At 44.1% G+C, this 20,372-nt stretch overlaps 1 protein-coding gene across 1 annotated transcript in view; it reads right to left on the bottom strand.

The window, feature by feature from the left end:
* Window positions 1-815: 815 nt before the first annotated feature.
* The window catches only part of MCM3AP (minichromosome maintenance complex component 3 associated protein), a 53,336-nt gene continuing 33,779 nt past the window's right edge, over window positions 816-20,372 (bottom strand). Inside the window, exons 19-29 of the mRNA XM_081015444.1 lie at window positions 19,948-20,016; window positions 17,601-17,735; window positions 15,491-15,644; window positions 14,295-14,553; window positions 14,045-14,142; window positions 12,862-13,252; window positions 11,498-11,755; window positions 9,528-9,657; window positions 5,999-6,202; window positions 3,936-4,086; window positions 816-2,779 (exon numbers count right to left, since the gene is read on the bottom strand). Coding sequence (XP_080871570.1) covers window positions 2,633-2,779; window positions 3,936-4,086; window positions 5,999-6,202; window positions 9,528-9,657; window positions 11,498-11,755; window positions 12,862-13,252; window positions 14,045-14,142; window positions 14,295-14,553; window positions 15,491-15,644; window positions 17,601-17,735; window positions 19,948-20,016 — 1,996 coding nt within the window. The 3' untranslated portion in view covers window positions 816-2,632. The remainder of the gene's footprint in view (window positions 2,780-3,935; window positions 4,087-5,998; window positions 6,203-9,527; window positions 9,658-11,497; window positions 11,756-12,861; window positions 13,253-14,044; window positions 14,143-14,294; window positions 14,554-15,490; window positions 15,645-17,600; window positions 17,736-19,947; window positions 20,017-20,372) is intronic.

Genomic DNA, 20,372 nt, shown 5'->3' on the forward strand with positions numbered 1-20,372 from the left:
CTTCGGCGGAGGGAACTACAAGTCCCGAAGCGCGCGGCGCAACATCCGATCTGGACTGACATGAGCCCATGCCGGGCCCAGCCAATCGGGAGGCCTCGACGGCAGGCGGAGGGCGGGGAACGGCGGAGCCCGGCTCGCGCGGGTGGGCGGGGCCAGGAGAGGCGAGGCGAAGCGGCGGCGGCGGCAGCGGGAGGAAAGGCAGGCGGCGAACTTGGCGCAGCTGCACCGCTTGCATTGGGCAAAGCCGAAGAGCCGGCGCGCCCCGAGTTGCTTCTGTTCTGTTGCGCCTACCAGCGACCAAAGTCATTTCCCCATATGATTGAGGCGTCGAGTTCTTTTTAAACAGTGCGTTCAATACAGCAGCGCGATGTTTCTACACATTTGCCTACTTTCCTTTCTTCAATGCTCTCCATTTCCAGATTTCTTGATGCTGTTATGCCCACTCGATTCAAATGGGATGTCTTCTAGTGCTTTGCCATTGTTAATCTAGCAGTGAGTAACAGGGGAAGAGAGTCCTTGAGCGCTCTCAAGTCCTTCAAAGCCCTCCTGAAAACTACTTTCCCCAGGAAGCTTTTGGAACCCTCCCTCTTAGTCTCAGTACCATGTTTCACTGAGCCAAAGTCCCTGTATTTGAAAGAATCACATATGATTTCTGTTTACCTCTGCCTCAATCTCCTCCACTTCCTTTGTGATTTTCCTTCTGTTTACATATTTTTTAACTGCAAGCCTCTTGTGGACCTGCCAAACAGGCATCCTGGAAAAGCACCATGTACATAGATGACACTAAGCAATAATTTTAAGCAACACTTCACAAGTGTCAGAATAGTTTTTATTTATTAGACAATAGCTACAGTAGACCCTAAACCTAAATATAATATCTGAAATATTGGAAAGAAAGCATCAGGGCCTTGGAAGTTAGCCTAATACAGTATAAATGTACGTATGAAAATCACACATACTTAACTAGAAAGGACGCTGTAAAATAGCACAACTTAAAACAGAAAGCAACACAAAATTTAAAATAAATATGCAGAATATGAAGTTACTGATTCTTGGGAAAGGAAGCTCTTGCCAACTTTACAAGCTCTGCATATCAGATTTTTTTTTCCCCAGGTAGTTGCTTTCCTCTTGATAAAGATACAGACTTAAGAAATTATTTCCTAATATGAAAATCTAAGCAAAATGCAGGACAGACCATTTCTAAAACACATACACAAACCAGATTGTCCATGGTAATTTAACAAAAGCAGTCTAGTGTTCTCAAGGTGCTGCAAAATTTTCCAGTATTTTTTTACACCCGCTTTCCACCTTACAATTTACTTGTTTCCCTTCCTTAATGAAAATGGCAGCGTAAGTATCCCAAAAATGCATGAAAGAGCTTCAGCAGCCTGCGTTGGCACTGCAAACAGGTGGATCTGAAACCATCCTGGGTGAGAATTCTTATCACAGCACTCTGGTGCCTAAATGCCATGTGAAAGCAAGCTACCCTTGGACTACATGATGTAAAATGGAAACAACACGACGTCCAATCATCTTTGGTCATTCTGTTTCAGAGAACACTGGTTTCATCATATTTAGATAATAAATCTGCAACATGAGCTGCAACCTCTGGGTGAGAGCTTCTGCTGAAATTGATCTCTATATACAGGTATCTGCCCTTTGCAACACCAAGTACTTCTTTCAGTTTTTATCAAGAGAGATCTCTGGTTCCTCCCAATTTGCCTCTGCTGAAGACAAGAAATCTGTAATAGCACGGATAACACACCTCTGAACGCATGTACCAAAACGTAAGTCCCTAAAGCGTCTTATTGTGTAAGCCTCCAATCTGAGCCTCCTTTGTGACAAGGCAGTAATCTTACTAAGGCAACTTCACATATGGAAATTGCGCCATGGATGTCAATTCCACACAGGGATGCACAGCAGTGCCACGCACCACCAGGGACACATAATTCATTTTGTTCATGCAGAGCAAATAACACAGATAAAGGGTTGTCATACTTTCTCAGAGCAGCAGCCAAGTTGATGAAGTGACCAGGCGAGTCAATAGTGTCTCCCCTACACATGGTGGGGAGCATGAGCAACAGTGCCCTGATCTTCCCATCCAATCACACATTTGCCCTGTCTCCAATACCAGCAACCATTCATGTGGGAGCACAGTGTTTGAATGGGGCCTTATGCATATGCAACGAGAAACGCATCAGACCAGTTCCCAAACAAATATTTGAGATTTGATTATGGAATCAGAGGCAATCTCCTCTTTCTCTCCCCACCATGCATAGAATCAACTCTTGTCTATGTGGGCTCCAGCAGCTGGCTTCATCAACAGAATGGAGGAGTTCAATGAGGCTTACACCACGTTTAAGGAGGCTTACTCCAAGGAAGTGGGTACAGGAAAAGAGCAAAATTAAAATTAAAATGTAAAACCTAAGGACCAATTCATCTTCATGTAACATTATTGTGCAAACATATACAAGTACTGTATGATAGGGAAAGAACTATTCATCCACAAAAGGGAAAGAACTATTCATCCACAAAAGCCTCCATTGTTTTCTACGCAGAAATTGTAGGCTAATCATGTGTATTCATCATCCATTATGAGCTCTCTGGCCTCACACGTTCGGGTCAACTCTGATCAAGCATCTATCATGTCCAGCAATGTTGACAGGTGGAGCTCACAAGTCATTTCTTCTTCTTTGTTAGCCCTGATTAGTTGTTTTAAATAGGCAAATCTTTGTGACACAGGGGTATCTGTGTCTCTCAATTCTGTCCAACTTGCAGCCTAAAGAGCAAAAGAGAAAATTGTTAATACAGTATAAAATATTTTTTGAGAAAGCCAACAGTTTAGCAGCACACCCAACCTGCCCCCTAACCAGAAGCACTTAATCTAACAGCCTAGAATAACCACATTCATTCACACACATGTTGCTGTAGGACACGGCAAATTGTTGGGGACACTAAAAGGCTATAGAAAACAATTATAAATTTAAACCCTGCTTAGATGTTCCTTCAGTAGAGCGGTGCCTACTTTTTGGGGGAGGGGGTGTTGCAATTCAAGTTCAAGGGAGGCATAGGGTCATTCAAGGGCCCCCTCCAAGGAGTGGTTCTGCCTCTAGTTCTCCTGGGCTGGGAAAGAGTGTCCAAGAGGCAGGAAGAATTGTAGGTTTGATCCCATCTCAAAGTTGAGGCTGGTTGCCCTCTTGCCCCTCTCCAGAAGTGGCACAACCGTGTGGCACCCGTGGCTTACACTCTCTACAGTGGGGATGGGAAGCTTGTGGCTCTTCACCGTTGCTGGACTCCCAGCAGCCCCAGTCAGCATAACCAATGGGATGGCAGCTCCACTCCAGCAACAACTGGAGGGCCACAGATTCCCCACCCTGATCTATAATGACCATCCCATTCATGCAAAGACTTCCCCTTGTAAAATGAAACTACCCTCCCCTCTCTTTTCCTTACCCCCCCCCCCACCGGAGCAGATTTTATCGGTGGCACATGGGGAAAAGAGAGGAAGGAGAAGCTCTCCTGCGCAATACATGGGGCAACTTCACTGGATGCAACCCAAGTTAGTGGAACCTAAATCTCACCAGAATCAATGGGATAAACTGGTCATGACAAAAGTTCCATTGATTCCAAAGTGACTGAAGTTCAACTATGTTTAGATCCAACCCCAAAACATGTGGGCTTTCCAGGAAAACTGATTATAGTAATCAAGTTTTATAGCTTAAGTGTACTAAGTCAGAGAAAATTAAATCACCATAGAAGCTGAAAGCGCCATCACCACAAAGCCCAGAATCAGGCATATTTGACACCCATACATAGCAGCCCCTCCTCTCCAACCACCCCCACCCACAAAACTATAAAATCTATCAGTTACAGATACTTCATGTAAATATAGCAACCCTATATGATTTATTCCACTCTATTTTTCTAGAGTTTACCTCTGGGCTTCTCAGCACTGGTGTTTTGGCTTGGGGATGGATAATCTGAGGCACAGCCACCAGAGTTTCAGGAAGGTACAGAGGAAGAGAGGGAAAATCCTGGAATGTCTCAGAGTCTTTCACTAACAACTGCTGCAGCTGCTCCTCAAACCTAGGCCAACAAAGGCAAAGGACAAAAAGAATGGGTAAATGATCATACTCTATCCACTGAAGGAGATGCACTGGCTGCTTATATGCTATTGAGACAAGTTCAAGGTGTTTGAACAGACGCAGAAAGCTACTAACAGCTCAGAATTTAGATACATGCGAAGACTGATGGGGAACGCTCTCCTGTCGGCCAGGGATTCTACATGCCACCACAAGAGGGGAGAAGTATTATCGGCAGAGGCATAATTGTGGAATTCCCTCACCCCTCAAAATGGCTGGCACTCACCCTTATTATGTTTTGGCAGCAGCTTCTAGTCAGGACTTTGGGCGAGTTTGACCACCTGCTATACATATTCATTGCCTATTGTTCTGTGTCTTTATGTCAGGGCTGGTTCCACTGTGATTCAGCACAAAAACTCAGAGATGAGCAGTAAGGTTGATTTTTTGTTCAGAGAGACAAAACCTAGCAGGAACTCCATGGGCAGAACTAACCCAATGAAGCAGCTGCCAGAACTGAGGATCTGAGCCTCCCCCTTCCTCCTCAGCTGCCTCACTCTACTTAAACCTCTTGCTTGCTCAGCCTCCAACCCATTTGTCCCCACCTTCTTCCTGTGGCTTATCTTCTGTATCCCACCAACTCCTCCTGGTTCAGAGCCTTGGAGCCACTCGGATGCTTCCTTAGGGGTTCCCCAGCTGTAGCCTCCCACCACTCCTCCTTGTCTAGCCAGACTCTGACTATTTATTTGCTGGTTTTAAATGTTTCCTGTTTTAAAACTCTGATATAACGTATTGTGGTACAGTCATTACTTTTAGTAACAAAGAGTTGGTAGGAAAGTTCAAAGAAACAAGCATTTTCTTCTTTGTGTAACGGTACATTTTAAATTTTCAGGGGAAACAAATACTTGTATTTTCCAGTTAAGTTTCCTATCTGTACTCTCCAGAGGTACATGAAGCTTGCAATGCTGGTTCCAATAAGATCCTGGAGGCAGCTCACCCTTCAACTCACAGGACAGCAGTGCTTTTTTCAGCTGGAGCGCACCAGAATGAAGTTCTGGCACCTCTCACATGGGCGCCATTACCCCCAAACAGGTCAATGCTCACCCCAACCTGCTTCTGACCTTTACATACTTCTGAGAAGCCCTAAACCAACATTTCAAGTCAAAATGGAAGTTGGCCATTTTTTAAGATCTAAGACTCCATCTAGCTCCTAGCCATGATTGGTCAAGCTATGGGGCCAATTTGTATTTCCCTTTCTTCACTCTATCTCCTGTGTAGTGGCAGCAGCCTTTAAGCTTTCCAGCTAGCCTTCTACAGTTGCACACGTGCACATTTGCACAAGGGCGCTTCCAAGCTGCCCTAGGCACCCTCCTGAGTCTAAGAGAACAAGGGAGGCAGGGAGCATTTGTTTGACCTGCACTGGAACAAACCAATTACGGAGACAGCTTGCCATAGTTTTTAGCATCTTTGTAGGAGGTGAACATGGCTGTTGACAAACCAGTATCTGTTCAGGGCTGCCCTGAGTCACCTGACGACTTACTTAACAACTTCATGGTGAGTTCCAGCACCTATTTTTCTTGAAAAAATAAAGCACTGCAGGACAGGATACCTAAACCTATGTCTCAGCGCCAAAATGAAACACTCCCAAGAATGAAAAACACCCAATTATGATATTGCCTGTATTCACAAGCTGTGCTACGTACCGTGTACATCTAACTGGCTTAAAAAACCTCAAGCCACAGACCATGGTATCCTCTCAGAGCGGCTGTGTGTTGGGAGTGGGGGAAGAGGCTGAATGACAGTGGTTTTCTCAAAGCTTTGGGGCTACTTACAGAGATTAAGAATTGTGAACTATTACTCAGCACCATCATGTTAACTTGTGGGGTCCCACAACTTACAAAAAGGAGAAAAACTTTTACCTCCTGCTCTCTCTTTTCTCCTGTTGCAACTTGGCAGACAGGTACTCAGGGAGATGATCCGCTTCTGAAATGACCTGTGTTAGATCTCCTCCACTGGAAATACTTAGTTCTTTGTTGTTCACAGTTTGCTGGCTGGCACAATATTCCATTGGAGACAATGAATGAGAATATAGCTTAGCAAAAGACTGAGTTTTTATTTTGGACCTAGGCAATGAAAAATATCAAGCAAAGGGAATTATTTGCTTTTACCAGAATTATGAAATATCAGTAAGTATAACAGCACTTCTATTGGAACTAGACCCAAGTTTCCATCTAGCCCAGCATGCTATTTGCACAAGTGATCAAAACAGTGTTAACAAGTTCCATTTAGCTGTATCTTAGATGAATACATGAATCATATATCCAATAGCACATCTTGTGTAAAGTGGGGCACAGGTGGCACTGTGGTCTAAATTACTGAGCATCTTGGGCTTGCTGATTGGAAGGTCAGAAGTTTGAATCCGCACTACGGGGGTGAGCTCTCTTTGCTCTATCCCAGCTTCTGCCAACCTAGCAGTTCAAAAGCACACCAGTGCAAGTAGATAAATAGGTACTGCTGCAGCTGGAAGGTAAACGATGTTTCCGTGCACTCTGGCTTCTGTCACGGTGTCCCGCTGCAGCAGAAGCAGTTTAGTCATGCCGGCCACATGACCCAGAAAGCTGTCTGCAGACAAACACCGGCTCCCTCGGCCCAAAGCGAGATGAACACCGCATCCCATAGTCGCCTTTGACTAGACTTAACCGTTCTGGGGTCCTTTACCTTTTACTTCTGTAAAGAAGTACTTTCCTGAATCTACTGTCAACCAGTTTCCCTAGATGGCCAAGATCTAGTATAATAACAGCAGACAAAAACCTGTTTTTCCTCATTGTACATAGTTATATAAAACACTATCCTCTCTGCCACTTAGTTGTCTGTAAAACTAAAAAGATCTAAATATTTTAGGTTTCATTGCAGCGAAGATAGTCCAATTCTTCATTTGTTTAGGTTGGGGTGAGAGTCCTCTTTGGCTCTGGAGGACAGATCTTTATCTGCCCCATCCTTGTTGGCCAACTCATAACATCCTTATGCCAGCATAATTGACAGGTGAGTTGTCCTGCAAAATCCCTCACATGGGGTTCCCAAGCACCTGAATGACTGTTTCCTATTAGCTGCTTGGGAACTGCAGCGCAAAGGGAGTTTTCAGCCCTACTCTACATTTTGGGAAGCACTGAGCATAGGGCTGGCAAAGCATTTTTTTCTCCTTCCCACCAGCTGATGGGGGAGCAGGGGAGAGAGAAAGAAGCCCTCATTTTGCAGGCATCTACTGCACAGAGAAGTTCTCCTTCATGTAGCAGATGCTGGCAAAATGCTGCAGGAGCAGAATACTTTCCCACCTCCCATCAACTGATGAATGGTAGAAGCAAACCTTGCTCACTATAAGCTCCCAATTGTTCCTTTGAAGCCCCATCTCTGCCTTCCCCACACCTGATGTCTTGTCTCTACATCAAATGCAACTTGAGTGGCTGTGGGTTTGGGGAAAACAGTCTTGCAGGTCAACTTGGGATCCTGGCAGGCCAAGTTTAGCCCATGGGCTGCAGCTTCCCCATACCTTCCTAGTTCCACAATGTCTTTTTCAGATTCTAGCCAGAGCTGCAAAACCACAATGTGCTTCTAAAGACTCTTTCATTTTCCTGTCTGCTCAATGCTGAGGTTCTAGTCTGCACGGGCAGTTTGCACCATATCCACTTTTCCTATTTGTCTATCCCATCCTCTGATGGCTTCAGTGCTGCTTTCAAGTATGCTGTCAGATCATTCTTAGAGGGATAGAATGGCAGAGTTGGAAGTTGCCCGGAGGGTGACAGAGTCCAGCCCCCTGCAGGAAAGCATCCATGAGATGGCCGTCCAACCTCTGCTTAAAAACTTAGCCTCCCTTAGAGGGTGGTAGACTCTCCTTCCTTGGAGGTCTTTAAGCAGAAATTTGATGGCCACCTGTCATGGGTGCTTTAGCTGAGATTCCTGCATTGCGGGGGGTTGGGCTAGATGACACTCAGGGTCCGTTCCAACTCTACAATTCTGTGTTTCTTTGTTAATTTTGCCTACTTAGCTTCTCTTGCAATCTGACGGCTCTGAGGTTACCACCATGCCTCTTGGCTCAAAATATGATTGCAAATGCGACGGGGGGGGGCTTTTCGATCTCAGCTGCATAATCTTTTAGGATCCATTTTCAAATCAAAGTTTCAGTGTGTTTAAAAGGGGAATAGACATGTTTAAAAGGTTGAAGCTTTCAAATGAAGGTGTCATCCCACACCAAGGGCGTCTCTCTCACACAACTTTTCAATTATTGTTTGAAAGACAAACAATAATTATTCAATGCATTATTAAGCACAGCCATTATTAAGCACAGATGCAACACTGATCACAAAACATTACTAAACAAACTGGACTCTATGTGGGTGCCTATGGCTTGAACACTCCCTGCTCTGCTAATCAATTCCTCTGAGGCAACAAACACAGATGGATTAGCTTAGTAAAAACTATGATTAAGCACTCAATGTTTGTTGCAGTTTGTTCAGGCTGTAATCTCACCTGAGATCCTATCTAATAAATCAGATGTTGTCAACCTGGCACTTGCAGGCACCAGGGAGCCGGCTGGTTGGGCTTCCAGCGCTGCCCTGGGAAAGTGCTCAGACTGTGAGCTTTCATTTTTGGAAAAAAGTAAGTCTCTAGCCCTCCTGGAAAGTTATGGGGCAAAATGTAGTTACTAAGGTAACTTCTTAGTGATTTATGTGACATGAGAGTGCTGTGGCTACCTTCTGGTCTTTTCCTGACACTGAGGAATGCATCCTGTTGTTATTAGACAACAACAGCATCAGCATCTCCAAAATGGGGGCCAGCAGGATGTAGCTGACTTCCCATGGCAAGCATAAGATTGCCAGGGGTGGGGTTCTCTCTCATTTTGTGCTATGCCGTGCTCCTCCATGGCAGCCATCTTGTCCCTGGCACCTCCAGAACACTCTCAAAATGTGCCCACAACTCCAAAAGGGTTGGCAACTCCTGCAATAAACAAACACAGCTTTATGGCCAGTGTTATATCCAAATACAGCTATTCTCACAACCTCCCCAAGATCTAATCAAATGGATCAATCTGATGATATAAAGGTACTGCAGATACTTTCCAATCGCCTTCTGAAAATTTCTCTGCACCTCAGAACCTCAGTTTCTTGCAGCACTAAGTTTCAAACACATTCCTGTTGATTTACAGAAATGAAATATCCTAAGATCTGCAGAGGAAGCCTGCAGGGGAAGATAGTGGTAACAAAAAGCAGTAACTTAAAATAATTGCCACAAGTACTGATTTCCAAAACTGGGCTTCAGTCCAGCACTCTTGGTGCCAATTAGTTAATTAAGGGGGTAGAATAACAGAGGTAGGCTGTGAGAGGCGAAAGTGTCAAAAAGGAAAGGGAAGAGGGCAGGGCTGCTAAAAGTCAAAGAAAAGTTAGACAATCTCACCATCCTTCACTTTGCTGGACTTCTTTCTGAGTTTTTAATCTGGATTCTTCCCATAAAACAGGACGAGTGAATTTTCTCAATTGCTCCTCAGAAAAATATACATATGTCTGTCCATCTTTGCTCACTGCTTCTGTTAGACGCAAGACACACAGAACCCCAACATAAAATCAAAAGTAACATAGATTTTCCAGATTCAACAGAAGTTATCGTGAAATGAGGAACTCTGCCTCAGTCGCTCTAGAATGCAAACACTAAATGTTTGTTTGAACAAAACTGCTATCTTTTCCTTCTGCCCATGCGTTCAGTATAAGTACACTCATTCAGTAATTAAATTACTGGTACCAAGGCATAATCTAAAAGATTTGGAAGGGGAAATGACAGAAGGCCACTTGTTGCCACACATTGCAGCTGTAAGTACTCAAATGCAGTTTAGATGATCTATAGTCCCTTCTGCACAATGACACTTCGTTGGGTGTAAAGGCTGTACTTGCTTACAGAGAGACCCTCAAGCTAGCAGCAACAGGCCACATAACAAAGACCAGCCGTTGTGGCAATCCCAGATGTTAATTCTGACCACATATTGACTCTGGCAGCACTATGTCTCCGTTCACCTGCTCATCTTCCAATGTGATACATGGTATCATCTACCAACAACACATTTTACACAGGGCAAACAGTCCAGTCTCTATGCAAAAGGGTAAATGGACATAAAACTGAGCCCCATATGCACTATGTATTCAAAGCACCATCATACCATTTTAAACAGTCATGGTTTTCACCAAAGAATCCTGGGAACTGTAGTATATTGGAGGTGCTGAGAGTTGTTAGTAGGCCTCTCTTCCCCTCATAAAGCTACAATTCGCAAAATAGTTCAACTACCAATCCATCTTCCCAGGGAACTCTAGGAATTGTAGCTCTCTGAGGGGAACAGAGGCCTACTAACAATGCTCAGCACCTTCAATATACAACTTTCCCAGGGGAAAACCATGACTGTTTAGAATGGCACAATACTGCTTTAAATGTACAGGGCAAACAAGGCCTGACCTTAGAAATGGCAATATTAAAGTGCCAGTGGGGGGGACTTTTCAACCTTCCAAGGACACTCTGTGAATGATCTTAAAATAGCCAACTTGAAACAAAGGAACTTCACAGTGAGACTACAACATGAAATCGTTGGCTTTAAATACAATGGTGTAACTTGTGGACTGAATGGAGGCAATGGATTTTTTGAACATTATATGTGCTAATATGGGACGCAGGTGGTGCTGTGGTCTAAACCACAGAGCCTACGGCTTGCTGATCAGAAGGTTGGCGGTTCGAATCCGCACGATGGGGTTTGAATCCCTTTGCTCAGTCCCAGCTCCTGCCAACCTAGCAGTTCGAAATCACATCAAAGTGCAAGTAGATAAATAGGTACCGCTCTGGGGGGAAGGTAAACGCCGTTTTTGTGCACTGCTCTGGTTCACCAGAAGCAGCTTAGTCATGCTGGCCACATGACCCGGAAACTGTCTGCAGACAAACGCTGGCTCCCTCAGCCACTAAAGCAAGATGAGCGCCGCAACTCCAGAGTCGTCCGCAACTGGACTTAACAGTCAGGGGTTCCCTTTACCTTTATATGTGTTAATTGGTTTACCAATGCCAGAATGGCCGAGTCATCAAAAACTGTTCTGTGAATTATCACAGCTAAGTATGCAATTAGCACTGTACTTTTCCAGATTTCGTTCACCCCTGACCTTTCTACACACACACCCCACTCCATGTGTATATAGACCAGAAGTTACGATAACACTTCACACATCCGAGGAAGTGTAAGCCATGAAAGCTTATGCCATAATAAGTTTGTTAGCAAGGGATACAGGCAAGACTCCTGGGGCTAGAGGCAAAGTTAACATATGCTAAACACAACGTAATACAGAACACAGAAAAAAAATAAAAACGTAGATAAGAGATTGTCCAGAGACATTTACTACCTGGTGCTATTGGCTTTTGTGGAGGTTTCCAGTCTCTCAATTTGTGGTTAATGCATAGTGCCAAGATGCTATCCCAAGGGATCTCTTCCACAGATGGGCCATTGTCTTCTGAGCTGGCATATTTCCTACTCTTCCACTTGAAGTAAGTTCTGCTCAGCAAATTCTCTACCTGAGACTGAAGTATCTCCTGGGTCTGAAGAGAACTGGTAGTCTGGGACAAATACTGGAAAATCATGGCACAAACAGGGCGCCAGGGAGCTGGTGGGCAGAGGGAAGAGAAGATACATTAAAGTTTCTGCCTAACAATAACAGAAAAGAACTATGGCCAATGTTACAGCTCAGTTTTGCTCTGGTATTAGCTGAGCCAAAGCAGGCAAGAGAAGCCCCCCAAATGGGGCCAATAGCCCATCTAGTCTAGCGTCCTGTCCTCCCAGTGGCCAACTGTGGGAAACAAGCAGGACCTGAGCGCAAGAGGCCCCCCCCCGCCTCTCCCCTCTTGTGGTTTCCGGTAACTATTCAGAAACATTCTGCCCCCAAAGTATCAGGGCACAGCATAATTAATAATAATTACAACAACAGCAGAAACAACAAAAATAACAACCAGGATTCAACCAATGAGTCCTGTCAACATTTGTTAAAATATCTGTTGAAATGTTAGGCCCATTTTTGCAAAGCAGAGCAAGAAAATATAGGGGGAGTTCCAAAGCTTCTTGCATCAAGATCTGGTACAGTAAGAATAAGGAAATCTTTCAGGTAAGTGGGCATAACAGAAAGATAACTCTGTCCTTATGCACACAAACACACGTGTGTACACATCTGGGAAATGGCTACTTCCCAATTCAAAATTTAATTCCAGAACAATAAACAGACATGCAACAAAATACAGAAAACATGATGGAAGCAAGGAGTAACTTAAAGACTCTCATGATGAGAAACATTTTCTTTCTAATACATTTTCTTTTGTGATAAGCAAGACAATTATAATTCAGAGAAGAAGAAGAAGAAGAAGAGGAGGAGGAGGAGGAGGAGTTTGGATTTGATATCCCGCCTTTCACTCCCTTTAAGGAGTTTCAAAGCGGCTAACATTCTCCTTTCCCTTCCTCCCCCACAACAAACACTCTGTGAGGTGAGTGGGGCTGAGAGACTTCAGAGAAGTGTGACTGGCCCAAGGTCACCCAGCAGCTGCATGTGGAGGAGCGGAGACACGAACCCAGTTCCCCAGATTACGAGTCTACCGCTCTTAACCACTACACCACACTGGGTCTGTTAGGGTGTTATTTGTTAGGGTGTTAGCATGTTATTTGTGTGTTACACAGCAGTCTCTCAACTGCTACTAGGCAACAGTACTGGTTAGGAGTTCTTACCACCCAAAGGAGGGAGATCCATGTGAGGGATCTGGAAGGAGAGCAGGGCTTTCTTCAGCCAGCCCAGATGGCTGGGGGTGTTCCACTGGAGATGCGGAAGCACTTTGCTGCCCCCGGGCTCTGCAAATTCAGGAACAGGCCAGGAGAGTTCACAGAGATCTTCTGAAGAGGCGACTTCAGCCAGGAACTGTATCACACTATTGTACAGCTCTATTATGGCACTTGGATCCTGAGAGGGCAAGCCAGCAAGGGATCTCTCCTTCATGTCTTGGTAGAAGTGCTTACTGAACTCACGGTCCACACCGTCTTCAACATACTGCATGAGTGTCTGGCAGTGAACCTTGTCTGAGCTCGGGCACTGAGCAACCAGCCACTGCACAGCTTCAGAGAGCTGTAGACAGAATTACACACGACAAATTCACTAGTTGACAATAAAGTGAAAATCCGTATCAATGAGTCACCACATTAAGGGAGTCAGTTCTGTTGATACATAAATGCTTTCAGTCCTGCTCTCAAACCCAGTCCTTCCCCCAACACAACTGAACATGAACATGAAGCTGAAAAAAACTTACTAAAAACAGGCTTCCACTCCCATGATCTACTAAACCAAGGTGAAAACCCTATGCTGACGATGCCTTTCCATATTAGACAACCTTCCCTATTAGACAAGGTTCTAGTAGACAAGATCAACTGAGTATGGAATAACAGAAAAGGCTCATGTAATTGTATTAAGAGATGGTACTCCATCCTTCACAACCAATTGCTCCTGTGAGGACTGCCCAAAATCTCTGCAGTGATGGAAAAAGCCTGAGATAGGACTGGGAGCTAGAAGGCATCTACAGGGGCTTTCAATGGGGAATCTGGTTATCAGGTAGCCAGATGAAAAGCCTCCCTGCATTGAGCGTGGCATGTCAACAGCCCTGTGAGGTGGGTCAGACTGAGAGCAAGTGACCCAAGGTCATCCAGTGAGCCTCATGGCTGAGTGGGGATTTCAACCCTGGTCTCCCAGGCTGTAGTCTTGACACTCTAATCAGCACACTGGTTTGTTTGCAAAGCAAAAACAATCTGCTTTGTTTTTGAGTTGCTTTAAAATGCAACTGATAATAATACTCTCCCTGTGTCGAAAAATCATTAAACCTGGTAGGAGTATAAATTACAACCTCTCTGTGGAGATGGTTCTTACCTTGCTGGTACCTTGCAATCCATTCACAGAATCTGGAATGACAACTATGTTGTAACCTGAAATAAGGTTAGCCGAAATCAAATCTGGCAGCATCAGTCCTTTAAAAGAAACCACATTCCACTTTAGTGATACTACTCCATTATCCCCCTGAAAAGGCACAGAATTAAGAAGAGACAACCACACGGCTATTTTCCAAATGAAAAAATTGACTTAAAGAGCAATTACCCCTAAGTGCAGAAACTTCTCATACCTCCTTCTACATCTTTTTCTATGGCTTCATCCCCCTGACTTGGGACAAGAACCACCAGAGGGACAATTGGTTGGAAAGGTTTCGCCTGAAGGATCCGTTTTAGCTGCAGCAAGGCTGAAAGCCAGTAAACCTCTTCCTCTACAACATCCTCACTGCTCACTCGAGGAGACAGAAGGAGAACCAGCCCCCTCGTGCCAAGCAGCTCCTTCTGGGTCTCTGGGTCATTCAGCTCCGAGGGACTGAGCGTCCCCTCCGTCACCTACACAGGGAAAGCAAACCAATAGGGGGAAATGTCAACACCTAAAAGCATCCCTGCAGGATCAGACCAACGGGTCCATCTAGCACAGCATCCTGTTTTAGCAGCAGACAGCCACAAGCTGGCCACAAGCACCACAGAAGGCAGAAGCCCTTCCCTGCTGCTTGCTCCAAAGCAACGGGCATTCGGTGGCAGACTCCCCTGGACGTGAAGACGCCAGTCCGCTGTCCTGGCCAACAGCCACTAATTGACCTACTCTCCGTGAATAAATATACTGACCAAACAGTCCAATCTGTATAACAACATTGGGCAGTAAAAGTTAAACAAATTAATGGCTTACTGTTAATGTGCAGATCTATAATAGTTTTGCCTTTCCCACCTCGGGTGAAGAGAAAACAAAACAATAATTTCCTGACTTAGCATTATGTCTGAATGTGGGATTGCGGTCTGTTTTGCTCCAAGCAAACCACAATTGGAACAAACTACAAATCATAGTTAAACGATACTGAAGGCTTCTTTTTAAAAATCAAAATAACAAAAAAATGCATTAAGAAAAATGTCTATGAAGAAAATAGGTGAAATATAATTGCATAATTTAATAATAATTAAATATGTGCCTCTGCCTCCATGGCAAATAGCTTTGTGGGTGGGTGTGTTAAATATCTGTGATTGTGTTGGGGTTTGGCATCCCTCGCTACTGGAATGAAGCTTCCATCAGGGCCCTGGGGCCTGAAAAAGGTTCCCTATCTAGACGGTGCAGGGCTTTATAAAGCAACACCAGCAGACAAAATGAAAGCCAATAAAGAACTTTAAGCACAGGAATGTGTTTGATACAGTGAGTCTGCCTTAACCAGGCTACTGAATTCTGAACTTTCAAAAGGCAGAGCTTTTGCGGTACCTTTCATGACACTAACATGTAGCAAGCAATGTTTGAACTGACCTTGACACACACACTGATACAAGCAGCCCAGTCATTTTTCATATGAAGAGAAGTATGCAATGCAAGTGTCTGGATTCCACCTTTTACCACAGACATATCTTCCTTCAAATTTTTACCAATCATAAGCTTAGCTTTCAACCAGTCTGCTATAATTCTGTGAACAGAAGACCAGATATACTTTCAGTATAGCATCACAAATTAATTGTAAACTCTGCCACCACTTTAAAAAGTGACAAATATTTAGATCCTGTAAATAATAGTGTTGTTATCAGAGTGTGCTACTTTGTTGAAAGAAACAGACATCTTCATTTAAATATTCACAAACTATCTGCATGTTAATATAGTATCTAAAAGAATCATATTTGAATTTACTATCTACAGTCAACATTTTATACAAGCAAACAAGCAGGACTGCCACAAAAATGTTGCAGTGGAGAGCGACCCTGTTCCCTCTTTCAGATAGCCAACCATGACCTCCTTCAGCATATTCCATTACATCTCTCATTCACCTGGTTCTATGTACAAACACTCCACCCCAGCAAGAGAGTCAGCATTCCATGGCCCCCCCAACATATTCAGGTTGGACCACCAGGCCATGGGGTTCTAAATATATTTTGTAATTAGGCAAATCTTGAGGGTCCCCTGAACTTCCTTATTCCTCCCTCTTGTGGGTGAGTGGTGCTGCTTTGGCTACATAAGGACCAACACTCAGAGAAATGAGATCACTATTAATATATATGATAATTTGTTAATTTGATAATATATATGATAATTTGTTAATTTGATAATATATATGATACTTTGTTAATTTGATAATATATATGATAATTTGTACAGCCACAATATGGTAATTTTCCTATTTGCCAATGCCTTTACTGAACTGTAATGCTTAAGATTCCTTTCAGAAATCTTAAGGAGTGTCACACAGGTTGATAAGGATATGACTCAATCCTATACATGTTTACTCAGAAGCAAGTCCCATTCTGTTCAATGGGCAATTCTCCCAGGTGAGTGCGCACAGATTGTTAGCATTAGAAACTTAACTGAAATACTGAAAACCTATATTCCTAAATTCTTGGCTTGAAGATTATTAACAGGTTTATTCACTTATTATCAAAGAGATTTCCTGACACCCTAATCCTACAAATATGCATAGGAACAACAGTGCAAGAAAGGGCAAGTTTATGGTGCACGTATATCACTTGATTGCTCACAGCTGAATCTGTGAACTGGCTCCACTGAAACAAACATATCTGGCATATTCTGAAGTGACATGAAACCTATCTGGCATTAGGCCCACAACATCTCATTCATACTTACCAGTCAGCGAGTGATTCCAACAAGTCACCATGAGTGGCTTGCACTGGTTTGGTTACACCAGACATGCAGAACATGTTGCTGAACTACAACTCCCATCATCCCTGAGCATTGACCATGCTTGCTGGGGCTGAAAGAAATAGTGCTTCAGCAACACCTGGACTGCTACAGGTTCTCCACACCTGGGCTATACCTATTTTCTCTGCTTAACTGCTTACTACCATTAATCCTGTTTTTAAAAGCCACTACTATTATGGGAGGAGCCAAGGCAATGGAGCTTCTAAGGGCAGGACTCCAAGTACCCAATACCCCAACTTTCCCCGTCTTCTATGCAAAGGGAAGAACAATGGCACAAGGGACATAGCAGGCATAGCACAGTCATGGAGAACACAATGGCTAGCTTGCATTCTTCCATACAGGAAAAACTGGCTGAAGTTAACCCAGATTCAAAGTTCAATAGGCACCGACACCAAGATTCCCGGGGCCTCAGCAATGCTGGAGAACTTTTAATGTCTCTTTTAATGAAAAGGAGCTCCAGGGACTAGAAGACTGTTTCATTCAGCAACATGGGGCTGGGCAAGGGAGTAAAAAACAACAAAACCAAACATTTTCATGCAAGTCTCTAGTTATGAATACCAACATAAGCAAGTAGCAAACCAAATTATTTTGTGTCTTCTGAATGGCTAGCATCTACTAGGTTGCAGTACTGCTGATAACAGGTCAGCCCTGAGGGCCACGCAGGCAACACCACCAGCTACTGGCTTTCTCGGCATAGTTTGAATGCAAAAAATACCTTCTGGGATCCCCAACTGGACATTCCTCATAGCCTGGCAACACGAGAAGTACTTTCCAAAAAACCTCTTTTTCTTTCACTGGAATGTTTTCAGCTACCAGTGATGGCAGATCCAGTGGAGTCCACACTGCATCCCTTAGGAACACACACACACAAAATTATTTCTTATTATTTATTTTATATAACACTTATTATTATGCAGAATTTCTAGGCAGTGCACAGAATATGTTTAAAAACACAAAGAACAATTAAAATTTGACAGAGAAACAGAAAGCTACCATGCAATGCCATCTGAAATAGGAGTGTCAAGGGCCTAAAGTTCAGAAGGGAGGGGGCCTGTCTAATCTCAGTTGGTAGGGAGTTCCACAGGATCGGGCCCACAAGGCTGAATACATGGCTCCTATGAGTTACAGCTGTGCCTCTGAGTCGTGGGGGACCACTAACAGAGACTCCCCCATGATCTCTGTGATCAGACAGGGAGCAGCTGGTGGTGGATGGGCCATGGCGCAGTGAGAGTGTCCTGGGTATGGAGGCACAGCTGGATTTCCTGGCCGGCCTCAACACCAAGTGCAGCCGCAACTCATCACTCTGGAGGGACAGGCTTGCCTTGGGCTTCCTTGAGTGGGAATGAGCCTCCAGATTATCAAGAGCAAGGAGGGTGAGCTTCTCCTCAACAGCGCCTGGGCAAGCTACCCAGAGTCCACCTAACCACTGGTGGCAGGCCCAAGAGCCCCAGTGTCTCCCCCATGGCCCACTACGCAAGGAGTCCAGCAGGCGCAACATCTGGCTAAGCTGCCTTAGCAACAGGAATTGTGTGCATTTTATGCGTATTTTAATGAACTGAACAGAGCGAAAGATTACGAGTGATGGGGGTCTGGAGACTGTGTGTATGCTTAGTTTATTTTTTGCAGTTGCTATTTTGCCTGTGTTGTTAATATTGTTTTATAGATTAAATACTGTTTTACATATTGTTTTGTAGATTATAAATGCTGTATTGATCTGTTAATCTAATAGAGCCTTGATTCGATCTAGGAGCACAATCCAAACCCTCTCTGTGTGCAACTCATATACTCTTACATTGCACAGTTACATCTGCTTCAGACAAAAGCAAATTTCTATTTGTCTCTCTTCATACACAGAAGGCTAAGACTGCATAAGAACAGATTGTTACAAGTGTACAGAATCTTCAGGAACAAGGGCTGGTTGTGCTTCTCTCCAAGATGGAAAGTAAGTGTCTGTGCTGGTTGGCTGGTAGAGTTCTTAAACCAGGAAATAGTCAGAACGGGATGCACAGCAGAGCTCAGATAGCCAAAGCACACAAAACAAGAGATACATGCTTATCTATGCAGTATCACCCTAGCATCTGGGATCAGGGCTAGCTCAAGATACTCCTCTTCCTCCTCCTCCTCCTCCTCCTCCTCCTCCTCCTCCTCCTCCTCCTCTCCCCACAGCCCATTTCCAGATTTCTTTTCCTCTGTTGCTCTTTTGCTACTGCATTAGTGCTAGCACTGCTGGCAAGTTCTCTGCCCCCATCTTGCCACACTCTAGAGGAAAGTCCAAGGGGCTCCCTCCTTCCACAGAGTGATGTAGTCTGGGAGCAGTGTCTGACAGATCGCTTCTGCTGCCACAGTGGCTACAAATGCTGATTAAAGTGAAAAGTTTAAAATTTGAAAAAGTTTAGCTACTTTGGAGTAAGCTTAAATAGCAATTTAAGCTGTTAGGCTTGGCGGTGAAGGTACTTTCCTGGACACCTGGTGTAGAACCCTGTGCTCTGAGAAAGGGCTCCCTTTGAACAAGGCAGGCAGAAGACAAAGGGGGTGGCAAAGGGCCTTGTGGGTGGGTAAGTGGCCAGCAGTGGCAGGAACAGCAGGGCAAGCAGACAGGAAATCAGCAGGGCACCCAGTGGCAGCAATTCTCCACTCCAGTCCTGCTGCCTCCATAGAGCCCTGGCCCTGCCTGTGGGAACTTGCAAGTCACCGAGCCTCGTGGGAAGTCCACAGACAAGAAGAATTGTGCATGCACACGAAAGCTCATACCAATAACAAACTTAGTTGGTCTCTAAGGTGCTACTGGAAGGATTTTTTTTTAATTTATTTTTTTACAACTAACATGATAAGGTTTAACCTAGGAAGTCAGATATTGCCCCCTTAGTTCTCCTTTATAAAGAAAAACAGTCTTTAACTCAGTGTTTGATAGATGGTCATGAACACGTACTTTTTTAAAAGGCACTTATTCAAGTCAAAATCCATTTTGGAATCTATCACTTCACAATTGTTCTAGGGTTACTGCAGGTGGCAATCCCGGAGTTTGCCATATGTGTGCTTTAGCTTCAATAATTTTAACATACCTTAATAACTGGTGGTAAAAATGTTGCACTTTCATTTGATGAATTGCCTTGTTCTGTAAACTTCTGAGCCTAGAAATAAGCAAAGTGTTTATTTGGTCCACATTCCCCCTTCCATCTTGCAAGTATATGACAACCTCTTATATGACCAGCATGTACAAAGACATGAATTCCAATGTTACTAACAAGAATTTATGTCTGTCTGAGATTTCAAAGCTACCTCAAGGAGTAGCTAGCTATCTAGCTGCAGATGTGATCACCTACATGGCTGCAATTGAGATGCCTGTTGCACATTAATTTTAAGAGGTGCCTTACCTACAATTGTTAATACAGAGGGAAGAAAGAAGTCTACAGAGAAAAAAAAGAAGTCTAATGGGGAATTACTGAAGAGTAAAAGAATTCAGGGACTGATAGCCTCAACATTATAT

The sequence above is a fragment of the Podarcis pityusensis genome (genome assembly GCF_964106645.2).
Source record: "Podarcis pityusensis genome assembly, chromosome: 1".
Lineage (NCBI taxonomy): Eukaryota > Metazoa > Chordata > Lepidosauria > Squamata > Lacertidae > Podarcis > Podarcis pityusensis.